This window comes from Aphelocoma coerulescens, chromosome 25, assembly GCF_041296385.1.
Source record: "Aphelocoma coerulescens isolate FSJ_1873_10779 chromosome 25, UR_Acoe_1.0, whole genome shotgun sequence".
Classification (NCBI taxonomy): domain Eukaryota; kingdom Metazoa; phylum Chordata; class Aves; order Passeriformes; family Corvidae; genus Aphelocoma; species Aphelocoma coerulescens.
In genome coordinates this window covers 1,101,841-1,123,033 of record NC_091038.1, presented here as the reverse complement: position 1 = coordinate 1,123,033, position 21,193 = coordinate 1,101,841, and the positions used below count along the sequence as shown (strand labels likewise).

Genomic DNA, 21,193 nt, shown 5'->3' with positions numbered 1-21,193 from the left:
CCCCTCCCCTCCCCTCGCTGTCGCACGTGTCGCCCGCGCACTGTCGCGACAGAGGGGGGGGCGTACACTGTCGCGACACCGCCCGTGTGTGTCCCGCACCCCCCGCCCGCGGGCGGAACAAACGAGCAAATAAATGTTGGTGACGTCAGCGGGAGGAGCCGGGGGCGGGCAGGTGTGAACGGGAGTGAGCGTGCAAGGGGCGTGCAAGGGGGGTGCAAGGGGCGTGCAAGGGGGGGCAAGGGGCGTGCAAGGGGGTGCAAGGGGGTGCAAGGGGGTGTGCAAGGGGCGTGTAATGGGTGTGCAAGGGGTGTGCAAGGGGGGGCAAGGGGGGGCAAGGGGGGGCAAGGGGTGTGCAAGGGGGGGCAAGGGGTGTGCAAGGGGGTGCAAGGGGGTGCGCTCGTGTGCGCTCGGGTACGTTCGGGAGCGCCGAGGGGTGCGCTCGGGTGCGCTCGTGTGCGTTCGGGTGCGCTCGTGTGCGCTCGGGATGCGCTCGTGTGCGCTCGGGATGCGCTCGTGTGCGTTCGGGTGCGCTCTGGGAGCGCTCGGGGTGTGCGCAGGTGCGCTCGTGTGCGCTCGGGTGCGCTCGGGTGCGCTCGGGTGCCCGGGTGTGCAAGGGCGTGCAAGGCTGGGCGTGGGTGTGCAAGGGAGTGCCCGGGAGCGCCCGGGAGCGCCCGGGTGTGTCCCAGGTTCGGGCCATCCCAGGTTCGGGCCATCCCAGGTTCCGGCCATCCCAGGTTCCGGCCATCCCAGGTTCGGGCCATCCCAGGTTCGGGCCATCGGCGCATCCCGGGGCCGGGGACAAAGGACCGCCCGTTTCACGTGAGGCGCATCCCCAGGGCGGCCTCCAGCACCAGCCCGGCTCCAGGACCCCACCAGGACAGCCCCGACCCTCACCAGGACACCCCCGACCAGGACACCCCCGACCCTCACCAGGACACCCCCGACCAGGACATCCCCGACCCCAACCAGGACATCCCCGACCCCGATCAGGACACCCCCGACCCCAATCAGGACACCCCCGACCCCGACCAGGACACCCCCGACCCCAACCAGGACATCCCCGACCCCCACCAGGACACCCCCGACCCCAACCAGGACATCCCCGACCCCGACCAAGACACCCCTGACCCTCACCAGGACAGCCCTGACCCCAACCAGGACATCGCCGACCCCGACCAGGACACCCCCGACCCCTCAGGACCCCCCTTCTTTAACTCCCAGCCCCCGCCGTGTCCCACCCTGAGGACAAAGGTGACTGGCACCTGCTCCGCGGCCACCGCAGCTGTCGCTTATTGACACAAGCCCGGGGCAGCATCCGCCTCCTTTCCTTTCCTCCCCCGATCCCAGCTGGAAAACCAGGGCTGGGCCCCGGCGTTCCGGGACTCGCCTCCGGGCGACCCCCGGAAAGGCAGGGACAGCCCCCCCCGGCCCGTCCCCGCCCGTCCCCGCGTTGTCCCCGCGTTGTCGCCACCCGCCCCGAGTGGCTCGCGGTGCTCTGGGCGCGCTCGCCTTCCCTTCCTGGAGCTCCGCTCGGGGCTCCGCGCTCGCCGGGGACATGGGGACACGCCCGGGCCACCCGCGCGTCCCCGGCCCTGTCCCCCGGCTGGTGGCCCTGCTCCTCGGCGTGGCAGGTGGGTCAGGGATGCGACGGGATGGGCGAGCAGCCAGGGAATCCCGGCTTTTCCCAACCTCCCGACTCCCGTTTTTAGCGAAAAACCCCGAGTTTTGGGGCGCCTCGGAGGTGATGGGGACAGAGCCGGCAGCGCGGGGTTGGGTCCTGGGTGGGAAATGGGGAAGTAAAGGGGATTTGGGGGGGAAAAGCAGGGGTTCGCCACGGGATTCGGCTTTTCCCAACCTCCCGACTCCCGCTTGTAGCAAAAAAACCCAAGTTTTGGGTGCTTTGGAGGTGGTGGGGACAGAGCCGGGAGTGTGGGTGGGAAATGGTGGTGGGGGGGGGGGGGGGAATTAAAGGAGATTTTGGGGTAAGAAACAGGGATTCGCTGCGGGATTCAGCTTTTCCCAACCTCCTGATTCCCGTTTTTAGCAAAAAAAGCCCGATTTTTGGGGGGCCTCGGAGGTGCTGGGGACAGAGCCAGCAGCGCGGGGTTGGGAAATGGGGCTGGGGGGGAATTAGAGGAGATGTTTTTTGGGGGAAAAAGGGATCCTTGGGTACCCTGGGACCTCCCCCCCCCCTCCCTCAGCTGGGTCAAGCCGCCGTTGGAGAGGGGAAAAGGAATTTTGGCAAATTTGGGACAACTGCGGACCGAAATTCGTGGCGGGAGGCGGAAGACTGAGGCCCAAGGCCGCTCCCTCCCCGAAACCCTCGGCGAGGGGCCGGGAATTGCATCCCGAAACCCTCGGAACACCCTGGATGAGCTCCAGGAACGCGCGCGGGGGGCGGGGGGAGGTGAAATTTGGAATTCTGACGTTTTTTATCTGAACCCGCCAGCGCCGCGGGTGCTCCTGAGCCGCCGAGATGGGGCTGGGGGTCCCCAAACGCGTCCCCTGCCCCCCGGCCCGGGGATGGCGGCGTCGCCCCCGCCTCGGGGCCGCTCCGGGGCTGCGGTTTCGTCGCCGTCGCCGTCGCTCTCGCCTCGCCTTCCTCCCCTGCAAAACCAAAGCGGCTGCGGAGAGCGAGAGCGGGGCCGGCCCCGGGCGCACCGAACGTGGGTGGGAGCGCCGTCCCCTCGCCGTCCCCTCGCCGTCCCCTCGCTGTCCCTTTGTCACCCCCCCCCCCCGGTGCCCTGCGGGGTCTGGGGGCTCAGAGAGGCGGGAGGGGCTCGTTGGCCCCCCCGGGAATGAGGAGGGAGCGGCTCTCGGGGGTCCTTGGGGATGTGGCCCGAAGGTGCGGCCGGGTTTGGGGGGGGGGACAGCGGCCCCTGACCTGTCCCTGTGGTGGGGATGGCGCGTGTGGGGGGACAGCGGGGGACAGTGGGGGACATTTCCCCGACCCCCGGGGTGGCACCTGATCCTTGGGGACGTTTCCCGAAGGTTTAACCCTAAAGCCGTCCGGGTTTAGCCCCGTTTGGGCACAGACCCAACGCGGAAAGCGTCCCCTGTTCGTCCCTATCACGTGTGGGGTGACAGGGGGTGACAGGGGGTGACATCCCCCCGGTGCCGCGGGTGTTCCCAGCCCCGCGGGTGCTCCCAGGCTGCCGGGAACGCTGCCGGGATTGGGGCTGGATGTGGGATTTCCATGAATCATCCCATGACTAAAGCGCCGGTGGGCAGCTGCCCACGGGGGACTCCTCGGGGCGGGGGGAGGATTTGGGGTGGGCTGGGGGGAAGGGGAATGGGGGGTCCTGGGGGTCTCCATCCTCCAGAACCTCCCTGTCGTGCCCAGGTGCTGTGGCCGCCGAGCCCCGGCAGGTGAGCAGCGTCCTGGGGGAATCCGTGGTGTTTTCTCTGGATTTGTCCCACAACGGGATCGTGAAGAAGCTCGAGTGGACCTTTAGAGGTGCCACCGGTGCCACCGGTGCCGCCATCCTCGTGGCCGAGGTCATTCCCGGTGGATCCCTGCGCCCCGACCCCCGGGACCGTTTTGGGGACAGGTTGGAGGTGAATGAGACGGCGCTGAGGATCACGGTGCTGGAGAGGGGCGATTGTGGGATCTACCAAGCTCGGATTCAGCTGCTCCCGGCGCTGGTGGAGGATCAATCCTTCAACCTCTCCCTCTACGGTGGGTGCGGGAGGTCCAGATCCCCCAGCTCCAGGAGATCCCGCATTCCCGGGCCCAGGGATGGATTTAGGGCCGCGGTGGAACCATCCCGTGCCGATCCCACACTCCCGGAGCCGGGGGTGGGTTTAGGGCCCCGGGGGATGGATTTAGGGCTCCATCGGGACCATCCCGTGCCGATCCCACACTCCTGGAGCCGGGGGTGGGTTTCCGGACCCAGGGGTGATTTAGGGTCCCGGCAGGTCCATCCCGTGCCGATCCCACACTCCCGGAGCCGGGGGTGGGTTTAGGGCCCCGGGGATGGATTTAGGGCCCCGGTGGGACCATCCCGTGCCGACCCCACACTCCCGGACCTGGGGGTGGATTTAGGACCCCAGCCCACCCCACACTCCCGGACCTGGGGGCGGATTTAGGACCCCAGCCCACCCCACACTCCCGGAGCCGGGGGTGGATTTAGGACCCCAGCCCACCCCACACTCCTGGACCTGGGGGCGGATTTAGGACCCCAGCCCACTCCACACTCCCGGAGCCGGGGGTGGATTTAGGACCCCAGCCGATCCCACACTCCCGGAGCCGGGGATTTGCGGGCGCTGGGGAAAAGGGGAACAGAAGCCGCGTCTGTGCCGTGGATTTTCCTGCGTTTCTGCCAAACCGCGAGTCCCTCCCGGCGCTTCCCCTTCCCTGCGCCCCCCGCTGTCGCCGCGGTGTCACCGCGGTGTCGCCGGCTCGGGTGTGACCGACACGGCGCTCGCATCCCCCCCGGCAGAGCCCCTGCCGGAGCCCGAGATCCGAATCCAGCGGCGAGCCCTCACCTCCCAGGAATGCAACCTGACCGTGCGGTGCCAGGCGCCGGCGGGCAGCGGTGCCGAGGTCACCTGGCAGCCACAGGGACACCTCTGCGGGGACAGCCAGACGCTGTGCCTGTCCCTGCCTGCCACCGCCTCCAGCTCCAGCTACACCTGCGTGGCCGGGAATGACATCCAGAGGCGGACTGCCGCCATCCACACGGGAATTCTGTGCCGCCCGCAGGGTAAAACCTCCCCTCCCCACCCCCGGACTCCATCTGACCCCGCAGCCGGGTCCTGGTGGCCACCAAGGGTTGTGTGTCCCCTGCAGGTGACAGGGACAGGCTGAGGGTCGTGTTCTGCCTGGGGTTGGTGGCCCTGGGCGTGGGAGCGGCTGGAATCGCCTGGATCTGGAGGAAAAAAAGGAGGAAAAAAGCTGCGGGAAGTGGGCACGGCTCGGCTCGGGATGGCCCCGACGGAGGTGGGGAAAGGGAGAAGGGAAAAGGGGGAAGAGGTGGGAAAAGGGGATCTGGGAAAGGGGGAGGCGACTTTTCCTTTCGTTTGGGAAAATCCCTCCTGGAAAGGGCGGCCAGGCCTCGGGAGGGGCTGCCCAGGGAGGGCTGGAGTGGCCTGGAGGTGTCCGAGGGATCCCTGGACATCGCTCTGGGGACCGGACACAGCTTGGACTGGGGGATCCTGGAGCTCTTTCCTGACCTCGGGAACTCCGGGATTCGGGGATTTGGGGATTCCAGGGCGGCTCCATCCCTGCTCTTCCCCCGACAGCCGCCCTCGCCCCCCGCCCCAGCCAGGACCCCTCCTCGGAGGTGCAGTACGCGGAAATCCAGAGGAGGATCCCGCTGGAACCGCAGGAGCGGGTGAGGTTTGGGACGAATTCCGCTCCTTTTGGGAGCAAATCCCAGCTTCTGGAAGTCCCTCCGTGTCCCCGATGTCCCCTGATCCAGGGGTGCCGTCCCTTCCCCATCCCCATCTCCCCGCAATTCCGACCTCCTGCTGTTTTCCTGGGCTGGGAGGGGCCTTTTCCAGGGCCACCACGGTTGTCCCCAAGGGCTGGTGGCTCCGAAAAGGGGGGGTGGACACGACCTCTTTTGTGTCCCCAAGCCGCAGGACAACCCCACAACCATCTACAGCCTGCTGCAGGCGTGAGCCGGGCGGCTCCAGGTGAGTCCCAGGTGGCTCCTGCCAGCCCCAGCCGTGTCCCCAAAGTGTCCCCATCCCACTCCGAGCCCCAGCCAGGTCCCCAAAGTGTCCCCACCCCGCACCGAGCCCCAGCCGGGTCCCCAAAGTGTCCCCACCCCGCACCGAGCCCCAGCCAGGTCCTGCCAGCCCCAGCCGTGTCCCCAAAGTGTCCCCATCCCACTCCGAGCCCCAGCCAGGTCCCCAAAGTGTCCCCACCCCACTCCGAGCCCCAGCCGTGTCCCCAAAGTGTCCCCACCCCACTCCGAGCCCCAGCCGGGTCCCCAAAGTGTCCCCACCCCGCACCGAGCCCCAGCCGTGTCCCCAAAGTGTCCCCACCCCACTCCGAGCCCCAGCCGTGTCCCCAAAGTGTCCCCACCCCACTCCGAGCCCCAGCCGTGTCCCCGAAGTGTCCCCATCCCACTCCGAGCCCCAGCCGTGTCCCCAAAGTGTCCCCACCCCGCACCGAGCCCCAGCCGGGTCCTGCCAGCCCCAGCCGGGTCCCCAAAGTGTCCCCACCCCGCTCCGAGCCCCAGCCGTGTCCCCAAAGTGTCCCCACCCCGCTCTGAGCCCCAGCCGGGTCCTGCCAGCCCCAGCCGGGTCCCCAAAGTGTCCCCACCCCGCTCCGAGCCCCAGTCGGGTCCTGCCAGCCCCAGCCGTGTCCCCAAAGTGTCCCCATCCCGCACCGAGCCCCAGCCGGGTCCTGCCAGCCCCAGCCGGGTCCCCAAAGTGTCCCCATCCCGCTCCGAGCCCCAGGTGGCTCCTGCCAGCCCCAGCCGTGTCCCCAAAGTGTCCCCACCCTGCTTTGTCCCCCTCAGGACACCGGGCAGGAGCGGCCACCGCGGAGTGGGGGACACCGGTGTCACCCCTGGGATGTCACCTCGTGTTCCCCAATCCCGCTTTTTGTAGGATCGCTCCTGGCTCCAATAAAAGCGGGGAACGGTGAAACCGGGGCTGGGTTTATTTGGGGTCAAAGCCCGCGGGTGTTTTGGGGTGGGTTTGGGGTGGGTTTTGGGGTGTTTTGGGGAGGTATTTGGGGCTGGTTTTGGGGCTGGGTGGGGTGTGTTTGGGGGGGCTGTTTTGGGGTGTTGCGAGTGTGTTTTGGGACTGTTTTGAGGGCGGTTTTGGGGGGGTGTTTTAGGGCTGGTTTTGGGGGTGTTTTGGGGGATGTTTCGGGCATTTTTTGGGTCAGCTTTAAGGCTGTTTTGGGGCTGTTTTGGGGCTGTTTTCAGGGCTGTTGTGAGTCCATTTTTGGCCCTCTTTTTGGCCCTGGGTTTGGTCCTGTTCTGGGGCTGGTTTTTGGGCTGTTTCGAGGCTCGTTTGGGGGGTATTTTGGGCCTGTTTTCAGGGCTGGTTTGGGGTGTTTTGAGTCTGTTTTGTGCCTGTTTCGGCCCTGCGTTTGGTCCTGTTTTGGGGCCGGTTTTGGGGTATTGCGGGCCCGTTTTCGGGGCTGTTTTGGGCCTGGTTTTGGGCCTGTTTGGGCCCTGGGTTGTGTTGTGTTTTGGGGCTGTTTTTTTGGGCCTGTTTTGGCCCTGGATTTGTTTCCGTCTCGGGGCTGTTTTCCGGGCTGTTTTGAGGTCGGTTTCGGCCCGGTTCGGGCCGGTTTCGGGGCCGGGGTTCTGAGGGAGGGGCGTTTCCCGCGCGCGCGCGCTCCCGGCGCGTTCCCCCCTCCCCTTCCCCGGGACCGGAAGCGGAAGCGCGTGGGCGCGCGCGCTGCCCGGAAGCGCGTGGGCGGCGGCGGCGGTTCCGGTTCCGGCGGCGGCGGCGGCGGCGGCGGCGGCGCGGGGGAGGCACCGGGAGAAGCGGCGGCGGCGGCAGCGGCACCACCACCAGCAGCAGCAGCAGCGGCAGCGGGAGAAGCGGCAACGCAAAGAGAACCGGATCTCCTCCTCTCCCCGCCCCGCGCACCGGGAACGATCTCCCCCCGGCCCCCCCCCCCCCCCGCCCGCCCGCCCGCCCCCTTCCCCGCTTCCCCCCCCGCCCCCCCTCCGTTCTCCTTCTCCCGGAACCCGCCTCGCTCCTCCCGCCGCCACCGGCCCGGCCCGCGCCGCCCCCGCAGGTGCGTCCGGGGGGGGGGGGTCACGGCGAGCGGGGTGGGGGCGATGCGGGATTTGGGGGGGGGGGGGAGGAGCCGGGATTTACCGGGGGGGGAGGGGGGTGAACGGGGAGCTGCGGGCTGGCGGAGGGTGGGGAGTAAAGAGAACCCCCCCGCCGGCTACCGGGAAGCGCGGAACGGCGGCTCTGCGCTCAGCGCGGAGACGCGAAGGGGAGCCCCCGGTGAGCGGGGGGGTGCCCGGGGGAGGCCCCGGTTACCGGGAGGGGGTTGGGTAAACAGGGAGGTACCGAGGAGGCGGATCCGGGCCGGGGGGGCGGGGGTAAGCCGGGACGCCCCCCCGGTTACCGGGGGTGGAGTAAACACCGACCTCTCCCCCCCGCCCCCCCCTCCGTTGCCGGGTGGGTGCGTGGGGGCAGCCGGGGGCGGGGGGAGCGTGCGGCGGGGCCCAGGGGGGGCCGCGGGAGCGCCGATCCCGGGGCGGGCAGCGTGGGAGGCCCCGGTTGGCGGCGGCTCCCGGGGGTGTCGGGGGGTGGCCGGGGAGCGGCACCGCCCGGGGCTGGGGCGGCGGCGGGGCCGGGCCGGGCCGGGCAGGCCGGGACAGGCCGGCGGGGCTGTAACGGAGCGGGAGCCCCGGCCCCGCCGCCGCCGCGGCGCCTCGGCCCCTCCCGGCGGCCATTTACGGCCTTTGAAGCTCTCCCGGGGCTGGCGGGGCCCGCGGGGGAACCGGGACGGGGCGGGGGCGGGGGGGGGGGCCGCGGGGGTGTCGGTGCCGGGGGTCTCCGGTCGCTGTCGGGGGTTTCTGGTTCGTCCCGGGGGTCTCCGGTCGATGCCGGAGCAGGGGGGGGGTGTCCCAGTGGTGGGCAGCGGGGAGCGGACCCGCTCCGGGTGGGACCGGGGGTTGTTTGGGTGTCGGGACCGGGGGGCTCTGGCCCCTCCCGCGGGGCTCGTGTGAGTTCCAGGCCCGGGGGGCTCCGGTTCTTCCTGGGGGGTCGCTGGTCACTGGCTCTGGGGGTCTCTGGCCCCTCCCGGGGGTCTCCGGTCCCTCTCGGGGGCTTCATTTTTTTCCTAATCCTGGGGATCTCAAATCCTTCCCCGGCGGTCTCCAGTACCGATCCCGGGGGTCTCTGATTCCTCCCAGGGGTCTCTGATCCCTTCCAGGAATCCCCTTTGATTCCCAACCCCTGATCCCTCCCGGGGGTCTCTGATCCCTCCCGGGAATCCCCTCTGGTTCCCGATCCCGGGGGTCTCTGATCCCTCCCAGGGGTCTCTGATCCCTCCCCGGAATCCCCTCTGGTTCCCGATCCCGGGGGTCTCTGATCCCTCCCAGGGGTCTCTGATCCCTCCTGGGAATCCCCTCTGGTTCCCGATCCCGGGGGTCTCCAGTCCCTCCGGGGATCTCTGATTCCTGCTCCCGGGAATCCCCTCTGGTTCCCAGTCCCGGGGGTCTCTGATCCCTCCCGGGAATCCCCTCTGGTTCCCAATCCCGGGGGTCTCTGACCCCTTCCAGGGGTCTCTGATCCCTCTCTTGGTTCCCGATCCCGGGGGTCTCTGATCCCTCCCGGGAATCCCCTCTGGTTCCCGATCCCGGGGGTCTCTGATCCCTCCCGGGGGTCTCTGATCCCTCCCGGGAATCCCCTCTGGTTCCCAATCCCGGGGGTCTCTGACCCCTTCCAGGGGTCTCTGATCCCTTCTGGGAATCCCCTCTGGTTCCCGATCCCGGGGGTCTCCAGTCCCTCTGGGGGTCTCTGATTCCTGCTCCCGGGAATCCCCTCTGGTTCCCGATCCCGGGGGTCTCTGATCCCTCCCGGGAATCCCCTCTGGTTCCCGATCCCGGGGGTCTCTGATCCCTCCCGGGGGTCTCTGATCCCTCCCGGGAATCCCCTTTCATTCCCAGTCCTGGGGGTCTCTGATCCCTCCCGGGGGTCTCTGATCCCTCCCCAAACCCCGTTCCTTTATGGGATGACGACGAGCAAACCCCATCTCCAGCCCCCCCCCCCCAACAGCAAGCGGGGAAAATCGGAAAATCCACTGGAAAATCCCGGCGGGATCAGCAGCTGGGATTCCACTCCCCTCCCCTCCCTTTCTTCCCGTTTTTCCCTCCCTCCTTCCCTGGCACATCTGGGCGAGCTCCCAGTTGTGTATTTTGGCAGCCGAGCCCGTCTGGGAACAGGAGGGGAACTGTGCAGGGCTTGTTTTGTCTGTCTGACGGCTCCTTCCCGGGGCTCCAGGCCCCTTTCCCGGGATTCCAGGCAGGGATTTGTCGGGAAAACCCGTTTTTTTCTACCTCCCCCCCCCCTTTTTCTCCCGGAAAAATCCCGTCGGGAATGGCGCCTGACGCCGCTTTTCCCTCTTGTTGGCAGGAGGGAGAAAATGAAAGCCGGCTGCAGCATCGTGGATAAGCCCGAAGGAGGAGGAGGTAAGGAATTCCAGAGGCTTTTCCCGAGTTTTTTCCGGGATGAAGAAGCTCTGGGAATGTTCATCCCCGCCTCTCCCGAAATCTCCAGCCCGTGGGGGGGAACTGAGGGTGGAGGTGCTGGGTTTGAAATTCAAATTAATCCCTCCTTGGAGATGGATTTGAGGTGGATTTGGGGTGGATTTGGGATGATTCCCTGCCGGGATTTGTCTCCTGGCAGGGGTGTGGGTGGCTCTGGAAAAGGAGGGGATTTTTCCCATAAAAAAAAAAAACCTCCAAAACCTCCAAATCAGGATTTTTTTTTTTTTTTTTTTGGCCTGAATTCCGTGCCTGGAATTGTTTAATTCCAGGTTGGACGAGGCTTGGGGCAGCCTGGGATAGCGGGCAGTGTCCCTGCCCGTGGAATTGGGGTGGGACAGGAAGATCCTTCCCACCCAAACCGTTCCATAATTCCACAACTTCGGCCAAATTCACTCATTTAGGGTTTTTTTCCAGCTCCAAACGGGAGCGTTTCCCAAGGATTTGGGGCTTTTCCCTGCTCCGTTTTGCTATTTCTGGGTGGGGTTTTTTTGGGGGGATTTTCCACGGAAAAGGGGCTGAAGAGGAGACCTGGATCTGCCTGCTCCCACATGGAATATTTAACAGAATTCCAGCCACCAATAATTGATGGAACCCAGCTCAGTTTTGCCATTTTTAGGTGCTTTTGGGGAGATTTTCCAAGGAAAACGGGGCTGAAATGAGCAGCCGGATGGGACACCTGGGTTTCCCTGCTCCCCCATGGAATATTCAATGGAATTCCAGCCACCAGTGGCTCAGTTTTACCATTTTTTGGCAGGTTTTGGTTGGTTCTGAGTGGTTTTTTAGGGAGATTTTCCGAGGAAAACGGGGCTGGATGGGACACCTGGGTTTCCCTGCTCCCCCATGGAATATTCAATGGAATTCCAGCCACCAATAATTGATGGAACCCAGCTCATTTTTGTCGTTTTTAGGTGCTTTTCGGGGAGATTTTCCAAGGAAAGCGGGGCTGGATGGGACACCTGGGTTTCCCTGCTCCCCCATGGAATATTCAATGGAATTCCAGCCACCAGTGGCTCAGTTTTACCCTTTTTTTGGCAGGTTTTGGTGGTTCTGAGTGGTTTTTTTGGGGAGATTTTCCAAGGAAAGCGGGGCTGGATGGGACACCTGGGTTTTCCTGCTCCTCCATGGAATATTTACCAGAATTCCAGCCACCAATAGTTGATGGAACCCAGCTCAGTTTTGCCATTTTTTAGGTGCTTTTGGGGAGATTTTCCAAGGAAAACGGGGCTGGATGGGACACCTGGGTTTCCCTGCTCCCCCATGGAATATTCAATGGAATTCCAGCCACCAATAATTGATGGAACCCAGCTCATTTTTGCCGTTTTTAGGTGCTTTTCGGGGAGATTTTCCAAGGAAAACGGGGCTGGATGGGACACCTGGGTTTCCCTGCTCCCCTATGGAACATTTAACAGAATTCCAGCCACCAGTGGCTCAGTTTTACCCTTTTTTTGGCGGGTTTTGGTGGTTCTGAGTGGTTTTTTGGGGAGATTTTCCAAGGAAAACGGGGCCGGATGGGACACCTGGGTTTCCCTGCTCCCCCATGGAATATTCAATGGAATTCCAGCCACCAGTGGCTCAGTTTTACCCTTTTTTTGGCAGGTTTTGGTGGTTCTGAGTGGTTTTTTGGGGAGATTTTCCAAGGAAAGCGGGGCTGGATGGGACACCTGGGTTTCCCTGCTCCCCCATGGAATATTCAATGGAATTCCAGCCACCAGTGGCTCAGTTTTACCATTTTTTTGGCGGGTTTTGGTGATTCTGAGTGGCTTTTTGGGGAGATTTTCCAAGGAAAGCGTGGCTGGATAGAGTCAGAAATGAGCAGCCGGATGGGACACCTGGGTTTCCCTGCTCCTCCATGGAATATTCAATGGAATTCCAGCCACCAATAATCGATGGAAGCCAGCTCATTTTTGCCATTTTTAGGTGCTTTTTGGGGAGATTTTCCAAGGAAAATGGGGCTGGATAGAGTCAGAAATGAGCAGCCGGATGGGACACCTGGGTTTCCCTGCTCCTCCATGGAATATTCAATGGAATTCCAGCCACCAATAATCGATGGAACCCAGCTCATTTTTGCCATTTTTAGGTGCTTTTCGGGGAGATTTTCCAAGGAAAACGGGGCTGGATAGAGTCAGAAATGAGCAGCTGGATGGGACACCTGGGTTTTCCTGCTCCTCCATGGAATATTCAATGGAATTCCAGCCACCAGTGGCTCAGTTTTGCCATTTTTAGGTGCTTTTGGGGAGATTTTCCAAGGAAAACGGGGCCGGATGGGACACCTGGGTTTCCCTGCTCCCCTATGGAACATTTAACAGAATTCCAGCCACCAGTGGCTCAGTTTTACCCTTTTTTTGGCGGGTTTTGGTGGTTCTGAGTGGTTTTTTTGGGGAGATTTTCCAAGGAAAGCGGGGCTGGATGGGACACCTGGGTTTCCCTGCTCCCCCGTGGAATATTCAATGGAATTCCAGCCACCAATAATCGATGGAAGCCAGCTCATTTTTGCCATTTTTTAGGTGCTTTTGGGGAGATTTTCCAAGGAAAATGGGGCTGGATGGGACACCTGGGTTTCCCTTCTCCCCCGTGGAATATTCAATGGAATTCCAGCCACCAATAATCGATGGAACCCAGCTCATTTTTGACATTCTTAGGTGCTTTTTGGGGAGATTTTCCAAGGAAAACGGGGCCGGATGGGACACCTGGGTTTCCCTGCTCCCCCATGGAACCTTGACCAGAACTCCCCCTCCGCGCTCCCGTTCCTCCCTAAACCACTTTCCCCCCTTTTCCCCCCCCCACCCCTCTCTGCCCCCCTTTTTGGTGCCCCCATCCCAAGGGTACCATTTCCCGGAGTGGGCCTACAAGACGGAGTCGAGCCCGGGCTCCCGGCAGATCCAGCTGTGGCACTTCATCCTGGAGCTGCTGCAGAAGGAGGAGTTCCGGCACGTCATCGCCTGGCAGCAGGGCGAGTACGGCGAGTTCGTCATCAAGGACCCCGACGAGGTCGCTCGGCTCTGGGGCCGGCGGAAGTGCAAACCCCAAATGAATTACGACAAACTCAGCCGGGCGCTCAGGTCGGTGCCGCCGGCGCCGCGCGGCTTCTTTGGGGGGGTTTGTTTGGGGGTTTTATGGGGGGGGGGGGTTGGGGTTTTTTGTTTTTTTTTTTTTGGTTTTTTGGGGGTTTTTTTTGGTTTTTTGGGGTTTTTTTTTGGTTTTTTGGTTTTTTTTTTGGTTTTTTGGGGGTTTTTTTTGGTTTTTTGGGGTTTTTTTGGGGGTTTTTGGGTTTTTTTGGTGTTTTTTTAGGTTTTGGGGGTTTTTTGGTGTTTTTTTAGGTTTTTGGGGTTTTTTTGGTGTTTTTTTTAGGTTTTTGGGGTTTTTTGGGGGTTTTTTTTGGGTTTTTTGGTTTTTTTTTGGTTTTTTTTTGGTTTTTTGGGGGGTTTTATTTGGGGTTTGGGGGTTTTTTTGGGGCTTTTTTTTTGGTTTTTTGGGGGGTTTTTGGTTTTTTTTTTTTTTGGAGTTTTTTGGGGGGTTTTTTGGGTTCTTTTGGGGTATTTTTTAGGTTTTTGGGGGGTTTTTGGGTTTTTTTTGGGTTTTTGGGGGGTTTTTTGGGCTTTTTTTTCGGCTTTTTTGGGGTTTTTTGGGTTTTTTTGGGGGGGGTTTTGTGGGTGTTTTTTTGGAGTTTTTTTGACGTTTTTTGGGGGTTTTTTTGGGTTCTTTTGGGGTATTTTTTAGGTTTTTGGGGGTTGTTTTGGGTTTTTTGGGGGTTTTTTTGGGTTTTTTGGGGTTTTTTTTGGGTTTTTTTTAGGTTTTTGGGGTTTTTTTGGGGGTTTTTTTGGGTTTTTTGGTTTTTTTTGGTTTTTTTGGTTTTTTGGGGGGTTTTATTTGGGGTTTGGGGGTTTTTTTGGGGCTTTTTTTTGGTTTTTTGGGGGGTTTTTGGGTTTTTTTTTTTTGGAGTTTTTTGGGGGGTTTTTTGGGTTCTTTTGGGGTATTTTTTAGGTTTTTGGGGGTTTTTTAGGGGTTTTTTTGGGTTTTTGCGGGGTTTTTTGGGCTTTTTTTTCGGGTTTTTTGGTTTTTTTGGGGGGGTTTTTTTGGAGTTTTTTTGACGTTTTTTGGGGGTTTTTTTGGGTTCTTTTGGGGTATTTTTTAGGTTTTTGGGGGTTGTTTTGGGTTTTTTGGGGTTTTGGGGTTTTTTGATTCTTTTTTCGTTTTTTTTTGGTTTTTTGGGGTTTTTTTGGGGGATATTTTTTGGGGTTTTTTGGGGTTTTTTTGGGTTTTTGGGGGTTTTTTTTGGGTTTCTTTTGCCTTTTTTTGGGTTTTTTTTGGGGGGGGGGGTTGGGGTTTTTTTGGGGGTTTTTTTGGGGGGGTTTTTTTGTTTCCCAGCTGGAATTTTGGGGAGTTTTCCCGAACTGGGATGTTGGGGTGTTGTTGTCATCTCGTTCCTTGGGGGTGTTTGAAGGGAGGTTGGGAAGGGATTGGAGCGAGCTGGGATGGTGGGATTGGGGTGGGATTGGATGGGGTTTAGGGATCTTCCCATCCCAAACCAGTTCCAGGATTCGTTCCATGGCTCAGATGGGATTTTAGGGATAAATTCAGAACCCTGGCCTGGGTTATCCCATGGATTTCCCACCCCTGGAAGTGTCCAGGAGCACCCTGGGACAGTGGGAGCTGTCCCTGCCCGTGGATTTTTAAGGATCTTTTAAGTTCCCATCCCACCCAAACCGTTCCAGGATTCCCTGTCCTGGTTTAGACGGGATTTTAGGGATGAATTCCAGGATTGCCACTTCCCACCTCCAAACCCTCCACTCCAACACTCCCCTCTTTCCTCCCCACCCTTTTTATCCCCATTCCCACCCTTTTTATCCCCATTTCCTTGCCATATTCCCAACCCAGCCCATGGAAAACCCATCCCAGCCCCTGGGAGCTCTCCCAGGTTTTCCAGGAGCGGCCGATTCCCAAATCCCTGGCGGGGTCAGGGCTTTATCAGTGCCCAGCCTGGACTCCCGCCCTCTGATACTCCTGGGTGGAGCTGCCCAAGGCAAACACCGGGAATTCCAGGGAGGAACAGGAAGGAAAATGGGAATTTGGAGAGCTGGGAGTGGGAATTTTTGGGGCCGGGGTGGGATTTTTAGGGAGTTCCGGGTCCTTTTGGGGTTGGTTGAGGTTGGAGGGAGGGGGGTTTGGGTGCTGGGTGGGTCAGGGAGTGGGAAAGGGGAGGGAATTCGGGAATCCATGGAAATAGCTCAAATATCCATGGAAATCTCTCATAAATCCATGGAAATATCTCCAACAGCCATAAAGATTCCTCACCTGAGGAGGGATTTCATCAATCATCAATATCTGAAATATCCACACAGATCTCTCCAATATCCATGGAAATCTCCTCAACATCCACACAGATCTCTGTTCTGAGGGGGGATCCCATGAATCCACGGGAATCTCTGCAATATCCATGGAAATCTCTGAAATATCCACAGAAATATCCCCAAAATCCACAAAAATCTCTCGTCTGAGGGGGGCCCTCATCAATCCATGGAAATATTTCAGCTATCCGCACAAATCCCTCATCAATCCATAGAAATCTCTCCAATATCCATGGAAATCTCCTCAATATCCACACAAATCTCTGATCTGAGAGGGGATCCCATAAATCCATGGAAATCCCTCAGATTCCTGCCCAAAGTCCCTCAGATTCCCACCCAAAATCCCTCAAATTCCCACCCAAATTCCCACTTCCCAATCCACGGAGGTTTCCTTGTGTTTAGGAAGGAAATCATGGAATATCCTGAGCTGGGAAGGGGGAAATCCAAGTCCAGGTCTTGCACGGGGCATCCCAAAAATCCCAGCGTGTCCCTGGGAGCCTTTTCCAAAGTCTCTGGGCTGTCAGCACACAAAAAAACCCCTGGATTCCCCATCCCTGGAAGTGTCCAAGGCCAGCTCGGAGCAGCCTGGGATAGTGGGAATGTCCCTGCCCATGGATTTTTAAGGATATTTGAGCTCCTTCCATCCCAAAACTGTTCCAGAGTTCCATATTCAGCAGGACTTTGGGATGGAATCCTTCAGGAGTTGGGAGGGAGTGGCTCTGATCCGTTGTTTGAGCTCCTTCCATCCCCAGAGCCCTTCCAGAATTCCACCTCCTGGTTCCGTCAGGACGCTGGGATGGAATCCTCCAGGGATTCGGAGGGACCTGCGGGCTTTGGAGTGCTCTGATCCAGCTCTTCCCCGTTTTTATTTCCAATTCCCAGATATTACTACAACAAGAGGATCCTGCACAAGACCAAGGGCAAACGATTCACCTACAAGTTCAACTTCAACAAGCTGGTGATGCCCAATTATCCCTTCATCAACATCCGGCCCAACGGTGAGCCCGGGAACGCCGGGAATTCGGGAATTCCGGGTGGGAATGCGGGGAAAGGAGCCCGGGAGTGACCCCCGTGGGTCTGGAGAAGGCTGGGAGCGAATCCCGGGGGCCACAGAGGCTGTGGGGGCTGCGGGCAGAGGGATCCGGGCTCGTCTCCCTCGGGATCCTTGGGATCGGGGGATAAGAGGATCCACGGCCTTGGGATGCGATCCCGGCTTCCAGGTGAGTTTATGGGGCCTTGCAGAGGAGCTGCAGGGATAGAAAATCCATGGATTTTTCTCCTTTGGCTCCTCCTTTTCCCCGCTCGTTTTAAACCAAAAAGGGGATTTTTTAACCCGTCGCTGCCCGGTGGTGTGAGGGATTCCATAGAGGTCGCAGCGTTCCCAGAGGAAAACGGGAATTCCTTGGATTTTGGCTGAAATCGCAGGGTTTTCCCTGGAGGAGACAGTCAGGATAATGAGGAAAAGTTTGGGAATGGAGCAGAAATGTCCCTTTTTTGCCCTAAAAGGCTTTCGCCAGGTTTATCCCGGGGTCAGCAGCGGTTTCATGGGGAAAGGGCCTTTCCAAGGTGATTTTTGGGGGAATTAAGTCCCCTAAGAGCCAAATTCCTACAGCTGGGGGATTGTCACGATCCGTAAAAATAGAAAACCCCTCTGGAAGTTGCAATTCCCAAAAATTCCGAACTTTTCTCCACAAAAAAAAAATCTCCATTTGGAGGAGCCCGGCCTGGGCTGCTCCAGGGGGGAAAGCTTGGAAGGCCAATCCAGCAGGGAAAAAAGCAGGAAAAGTAGGGAAATTGGTCGTTATTTAATCCACAGAAATAGAAAACCCCTCTGGAAGTCACAATTCCCAAAAATTCCAAACATTTCTCCACAAAAAATCCTGATTTGGAGGAGCCCGGCCCGGCACGAGCTGCTCCAGGGGAAAGCCTGGAAGGGCAATCCAGCAGGAAAAAAGCAGGAAAAGTAGGGAAATTGGTGATTACTGAATCCATAAAAATAGGAAGCCTCTCTGGAAGTCGTTATTCCCAAAAATTCTAAACTTTTCTCCACAAAAAAAACCCCAAAATTTGCGGGATTCAGACCAAGCATGAGCTGCCACAGGGGAAAGCCTGGAAAACGAATCCAGCAGGAAAAAAGCAGGGAAAAAGCAGGAAAAGTAGGGAAATTGGTGATTACTGAATCCATAAAAATAGAGAACCCCTCTGGAAGTTGTTATTCCCAAAAATTCCAAACTTTTCTCCACAAAAAAATCCCAATTTGGAGGTTCCTGATCCAGCCTCCAGGGGAAAGCCTGGAACACCAATCCAGCAGGGAAAAAGCAGGAAAAGTTGGGAAATTGGTGATTATTGAATCCATAAACAAAACCCAAAGCCTCTGGAAGTCGTTATTCCCAAAAATTCCAAACTTTCCTCCTCAAAAAAATCCCGATTTGGAGGTTCCCGATCCAGCTTCCAGGGACAAACCCAGAACGCCAATCCAGCAGGGAAAAAAGCAGGGAAAATAGGGAAATTGGTGATTACTGAATCCATAAAGATAAAAATCCCCTCTGGAAGTCATTATTCAGAAAAATTCCAAACTTTCCTCCTCAAAAAAATGCCGGTTTGGAGGATCCCGATCCAGCTTCCAGGGACAAACCCGGAACGCCAATCCAGCAGGGAAAAAAGCAGGGAAAATAGGGATGGGAGCAGAAAAAGCAGGTTGTGTGTGGGGGAAAAGGGATTTTTCCAGGCTGGAGCCTCCGTCCGGCGCCGGCTCTGGAGCCGCCTCCCCTCCCTGAGGGAATCCCGGAGCTGCCGCCGAGGTTTTGTTTTCCCGAGGCTCCCGGAAGGCCAGAAACGAGGGGAAAAGAAACTCCTCGAGGTGTTGGTGCTTCACCCCTGTGGGCCCTGCTGGGGTTTGGGGCTGGTTTGGGTTTTTTTTGGGTTTTTTTTTTTTTTGGGAGAAGGGAATGTCATTTCCAAGCCAAGGAACGGGGGTGGGAAGATGTGTCTGGAGCTGCTCGGTGTAAATCCGTAATTAACTCGGGGCAAACGAGTCCGGGCAGTTCCCGGCTCCCTTTCCCTGCTCCGGCCGCTCCCTCCTGTCCCTGGGGCGCTTCAACAAAACAAAACAAAACAAAAAACAACAAATCTGGGAGAACTTGGAATGCTCTTGGTTAATCCCAGCCCTTTTCTTTCCCGCTGGGGTGGGGGTTGGGATATCAAACCTGGAATTAGGGTTTTTTTTTCGCCAGGGTTTCCCCCCCCCCCCCCCCCATCCAAAATGGAGGGGTTTTGGTGGGAAAAGGGGATCCAGGAGGTGGAAATGGGAGAATTTTCCTCAAAATGGCTCCGTAGGCTCTGGAAAAGGAGCCGGCAGGAGCCGGAAGCAACGCAGGAGAGTTTTTCCCAAAAAAAAAGCGCTTGAATCTGGGATTTTCAGCCAGCCAGGAGAGCTTGAGGATTCCCAGGATTGCCCAAGGGACAGGGTGGCATTTGGGGATGACCCATGCAGGGCCTGGAGTTGGAATGTTTCTGTGGATATTGGAGAGATTTCCATGGATGGATGGGATCCCCCCTCAGATCAGAGATTTGTGTGGATATTGAGGAGATTTCCATGGATTTATGAGAGATTTCCGTGGATTGATGAGATTCCCCCTCAGATCAGAGATTTCCATGGCTATTGGAGAGATTTCCATGGATTGATGAGATCCCCCCTCAGATCAGAGATCTGTGTGGATATTGGCGATATTTCCATGGATATTGGAGAGATTTCCATGGATTGATGAGATTCCCCCTCAGATCAGAGATTTGTGTGGATATTGAGGAGATTTCCATGGATTTATGAGAGATTTCCATGGATTTATGAGATCCCCCCTCAGATCAGAGATCTGTGTGGATATTGAGGAGATTTCCATGGATATTGGAGAGATTTCCATGGACTGATGAGATCCCCCCTCAGATCAGAGATCTGTGTGGATATTGGCGATATTTCCATGGATATTGGAGAGATTTCCATGGATTGATGAGATTCCCCCTCAGATCAGAGATTTGTGTGGATATTGAGGAGATTTCCATGGATTTATGAGAGATTTCCGTGGATTGATGAGATTCCCCCTCAGATCAGAGATTTCCATGGCTATTGGAGAGATTTCCATGGACTGATGAGATCCCCCCTCAGATCAGAGATCTGTGTGGATATTGAGGAGATTTCCATGGCTATTGGAGAGATTTCCATGGATGGATGAGATCCCCCCTCAGATCAGAGATCTGTGTGGATATTGGCGATATTTCCATGGCTATTCCCGGTATTTCCGTGGATTGTGACGAGCTATTCCCACAGCTCGCTCAGATCCATCTCCCAACGCCCAACCCCCGAATTCCCCCATCCCACCAGCACCATTCCCTAACTTTTCCCCCTCCCCGTTCTCCCCCGTTCCCAGGCGTGGTCCCCCAGAGCGCTCCCCCCGTCCCCACCGCCTCCTCCCGCTTCCACTTCCCGCCGCTGGATCCGCACTCTCCCACCGACGATTCCCAGCCCGCCGCCCGCTTCCCGCCGGGATCGCTGCTCCCGTCCCACCCCGAAGCTCTGGGAGACGCCGAGAGGAAAGCGGAAGCCCCCGAGCTGGAGGAGAACGCCTCGGATTGGCGCCGGGACCTGCTGGCTCCGTCCCACCCTTCCGGCAGCGCCGCGGCGCAGAAGCGCAAGCCCGACGTGGTTCTGCCGCTGTTTTCCAGGCCGGGCATTTTCCCGGATCACCCCCACAGCCCCTTTGCCGTGTCGCCGCTTCCGGGGCGTCCCGGAATGCTCAACGTTCCCATTTCTCCCGCTTTGTCCCTGACTCCCACGCTGTTTTCCTACAGCCCCTCCCCGGGGCTCAGCCCGTTCGCCGGGAGCAGCTGCTTTTCCTTCAATCCCGAGGAAATGAAGCACTACCTGCATTCCCAAGCCTGCTCCGTCTTCAACTACCACCTGAGCCCCCGGACTTTCCCACGTTATCCCCTCGTGGTTCCCCCTCTCCAATGCCAGGTGCCTCTGGAAGAGCAGCCGCAGTTCCCGATCAAGCTCCAGCCTCCTCCGGCCGGCCGGAAAAACCGGGAGAGGATGGAAAGCCCCGAGGAAGCGGCGGCCGGAGCGGCAACCCCGCAGCTGCCCAACCCTCCGGCCAGGGTGAAAGTGGAGCCGGCTGTGGAGAAAGAGGAGGAGGAAGCTCTGGAAAAGCGGGATGAGGTTGGAGAAGAGGAGGAAAAGCTGCCGGTGTTCGCCCGCCCGGCAGCTCCGGCCTGGATCCCGATTCCCGCCCATCCCGGATCGTCCGGCGAGGAGGCGGCGGAAGGCGGCGTGGAAAAGCCATCCCGGGATTCCTGCGGAGATCCGGGGAATCAGGAGAAGAGGGAGGACGCCCTGATGCCCCCCAAGCTGCGGCTGAAGCGCCGCTGGAACGGGGATTCCCGGCAGGAGATTCCCGAGGGAATTCCCAACGGGATCTGGCACCTGCCCAAGGCCGTGGCCACCGCCTCCGACACCTAATCCCGGCTGGAAAAACCTTGGAAAACATCCATAAAAATCCGTGTATTTATGTAGCAAGGTTGCAGAGCAGTTTGGGAAAAGGGCGGGGGAGGGGGTGGGGTAGATTTGGGAATTTTTAGGGAATTTTAGGGGTG

General features: G+C 59.1%; 3 protein-coding genes across 4 annotated transcripts; all 3 read left to right on the top strand.

Moving 5' to 3' along the window:
- Positions 1-505: 505 nt before the first annotated feature.
- LOC138098460 (germ cell nuclear acidic protein-like) lies at positions 506-1,296 on the top strand. The gene is made up of 2 exons (XM_068995028.1): positions 506-515; positions 767-1,296. Exons 1-2 carry the CDS (start codon positions 506-508, stop codon positions 1,294-1,296), a joined length of 540 nt encoding a protein of 179 aa, XP_068851129.1.
- Positions 1,297-1,350: 54 nt separating this feature from the next.
- LOC138098635 (SLAM family member 9-like) lies at positions 1,351-6,596 on the top strand. Its single transcript, XM_068995306.1, has 7 exons — positions 1,351-1,631; positions 3,344-3,679; positions 4,443-4,706; positions 4,793-4,942; positions 5,245-5,336; positions 5,581-5,640; positions 6,474-6,596. Exons 1-6 carry the CDS (start codon positions 1,556-1,558, stop codon positions 5,623-5,625), a joined length of 963 nt encoding a protein of 320 aa, XP_068851407.1. The 5' UTR covers positions 1,351-1,555; the 3' UTR covers positions 5,626-5,640; positions 6,474-6,596.
- A 1,046-nt stretch (positions 6,597-7,642) lies between these two features.
- Positions 7,643-21,140, top strand: ETV3 (ETS variant transcription factor 3). 2 transcript variants are annotated; one of them, XM_068995377.1, is made up of 5 exons: positions 7,643-7,714; positions 10,072-10,127; positions 13,027-13,264; positions 16,433-16,548; positions 19,972-21,140. In XM_068995377.1, the coding sequence occupies exons 2-5, from the start codon at positions 10,082-10,084 to the stop codon at positions 21,057-21,059; spliced, it is 1,488 nt and encodes a 495-aa protein (XP_068851478.1). In that variant the 5' UTR covers positions 7,643-7,714; positions 10,072-10,081; the 3' UTR covers positions 21,060-21,140. The 2 variants fall into 2 exon arrangements, with proteins under 2 accessions (XP_068851478.1, XP_068851479.1); XM_068995378.1 differs by lacking the exon at positions 7,643-7,714 and adding an exon at positions 7,913-7,932.
- Positions 21,141-21,193: the final 53 nt, after the last annotated feature.

Coding starts and splice junctions, on each gene's coding strand:
- LOC138098635 (XM_068995306.1), top strand. CDS start 1,556: ATGGGGACACGCCCGGGCCACCCGCGCGTCCCCGGCCCTGTCCCCCGG. Junction 3,680..4,442: donor CTTCAACCTCTCCCTCTACG/GTGGGTGCGGGA, acceptor CCCCCCCGGCAG/AGCCCCTGCCGGAGCCCGAG. Junction 4,707..4,792: donor AATTCTGTGCCGCCCGCAGG/GTAAAACCTCCC, acceptor TGTCCCCTGCAG/GTGACAGGGACAGGCTGAGG.
- ETV3 (XM_068995377.1), top strand. CDS start 10,082: ATGAAAGCCGGCTGCAGCATCGTGGATAAGCCCGAAGGAGGAGGAG. Junction 10,128..13,026: donor TAAGCCCGAAGGAGGAGGAG/GTAAGGAATTCC, acceptor CCCCATCCCAAG/GGTACCATTTCCCGGAGTGG. Junction 13,265..16,432: donor AAACTCAGCCGGGCGCTCAG/GTCGGTGCCGCC, acceptor TCCAATTCCCAG/ATATTACTACAACAAGAGGA.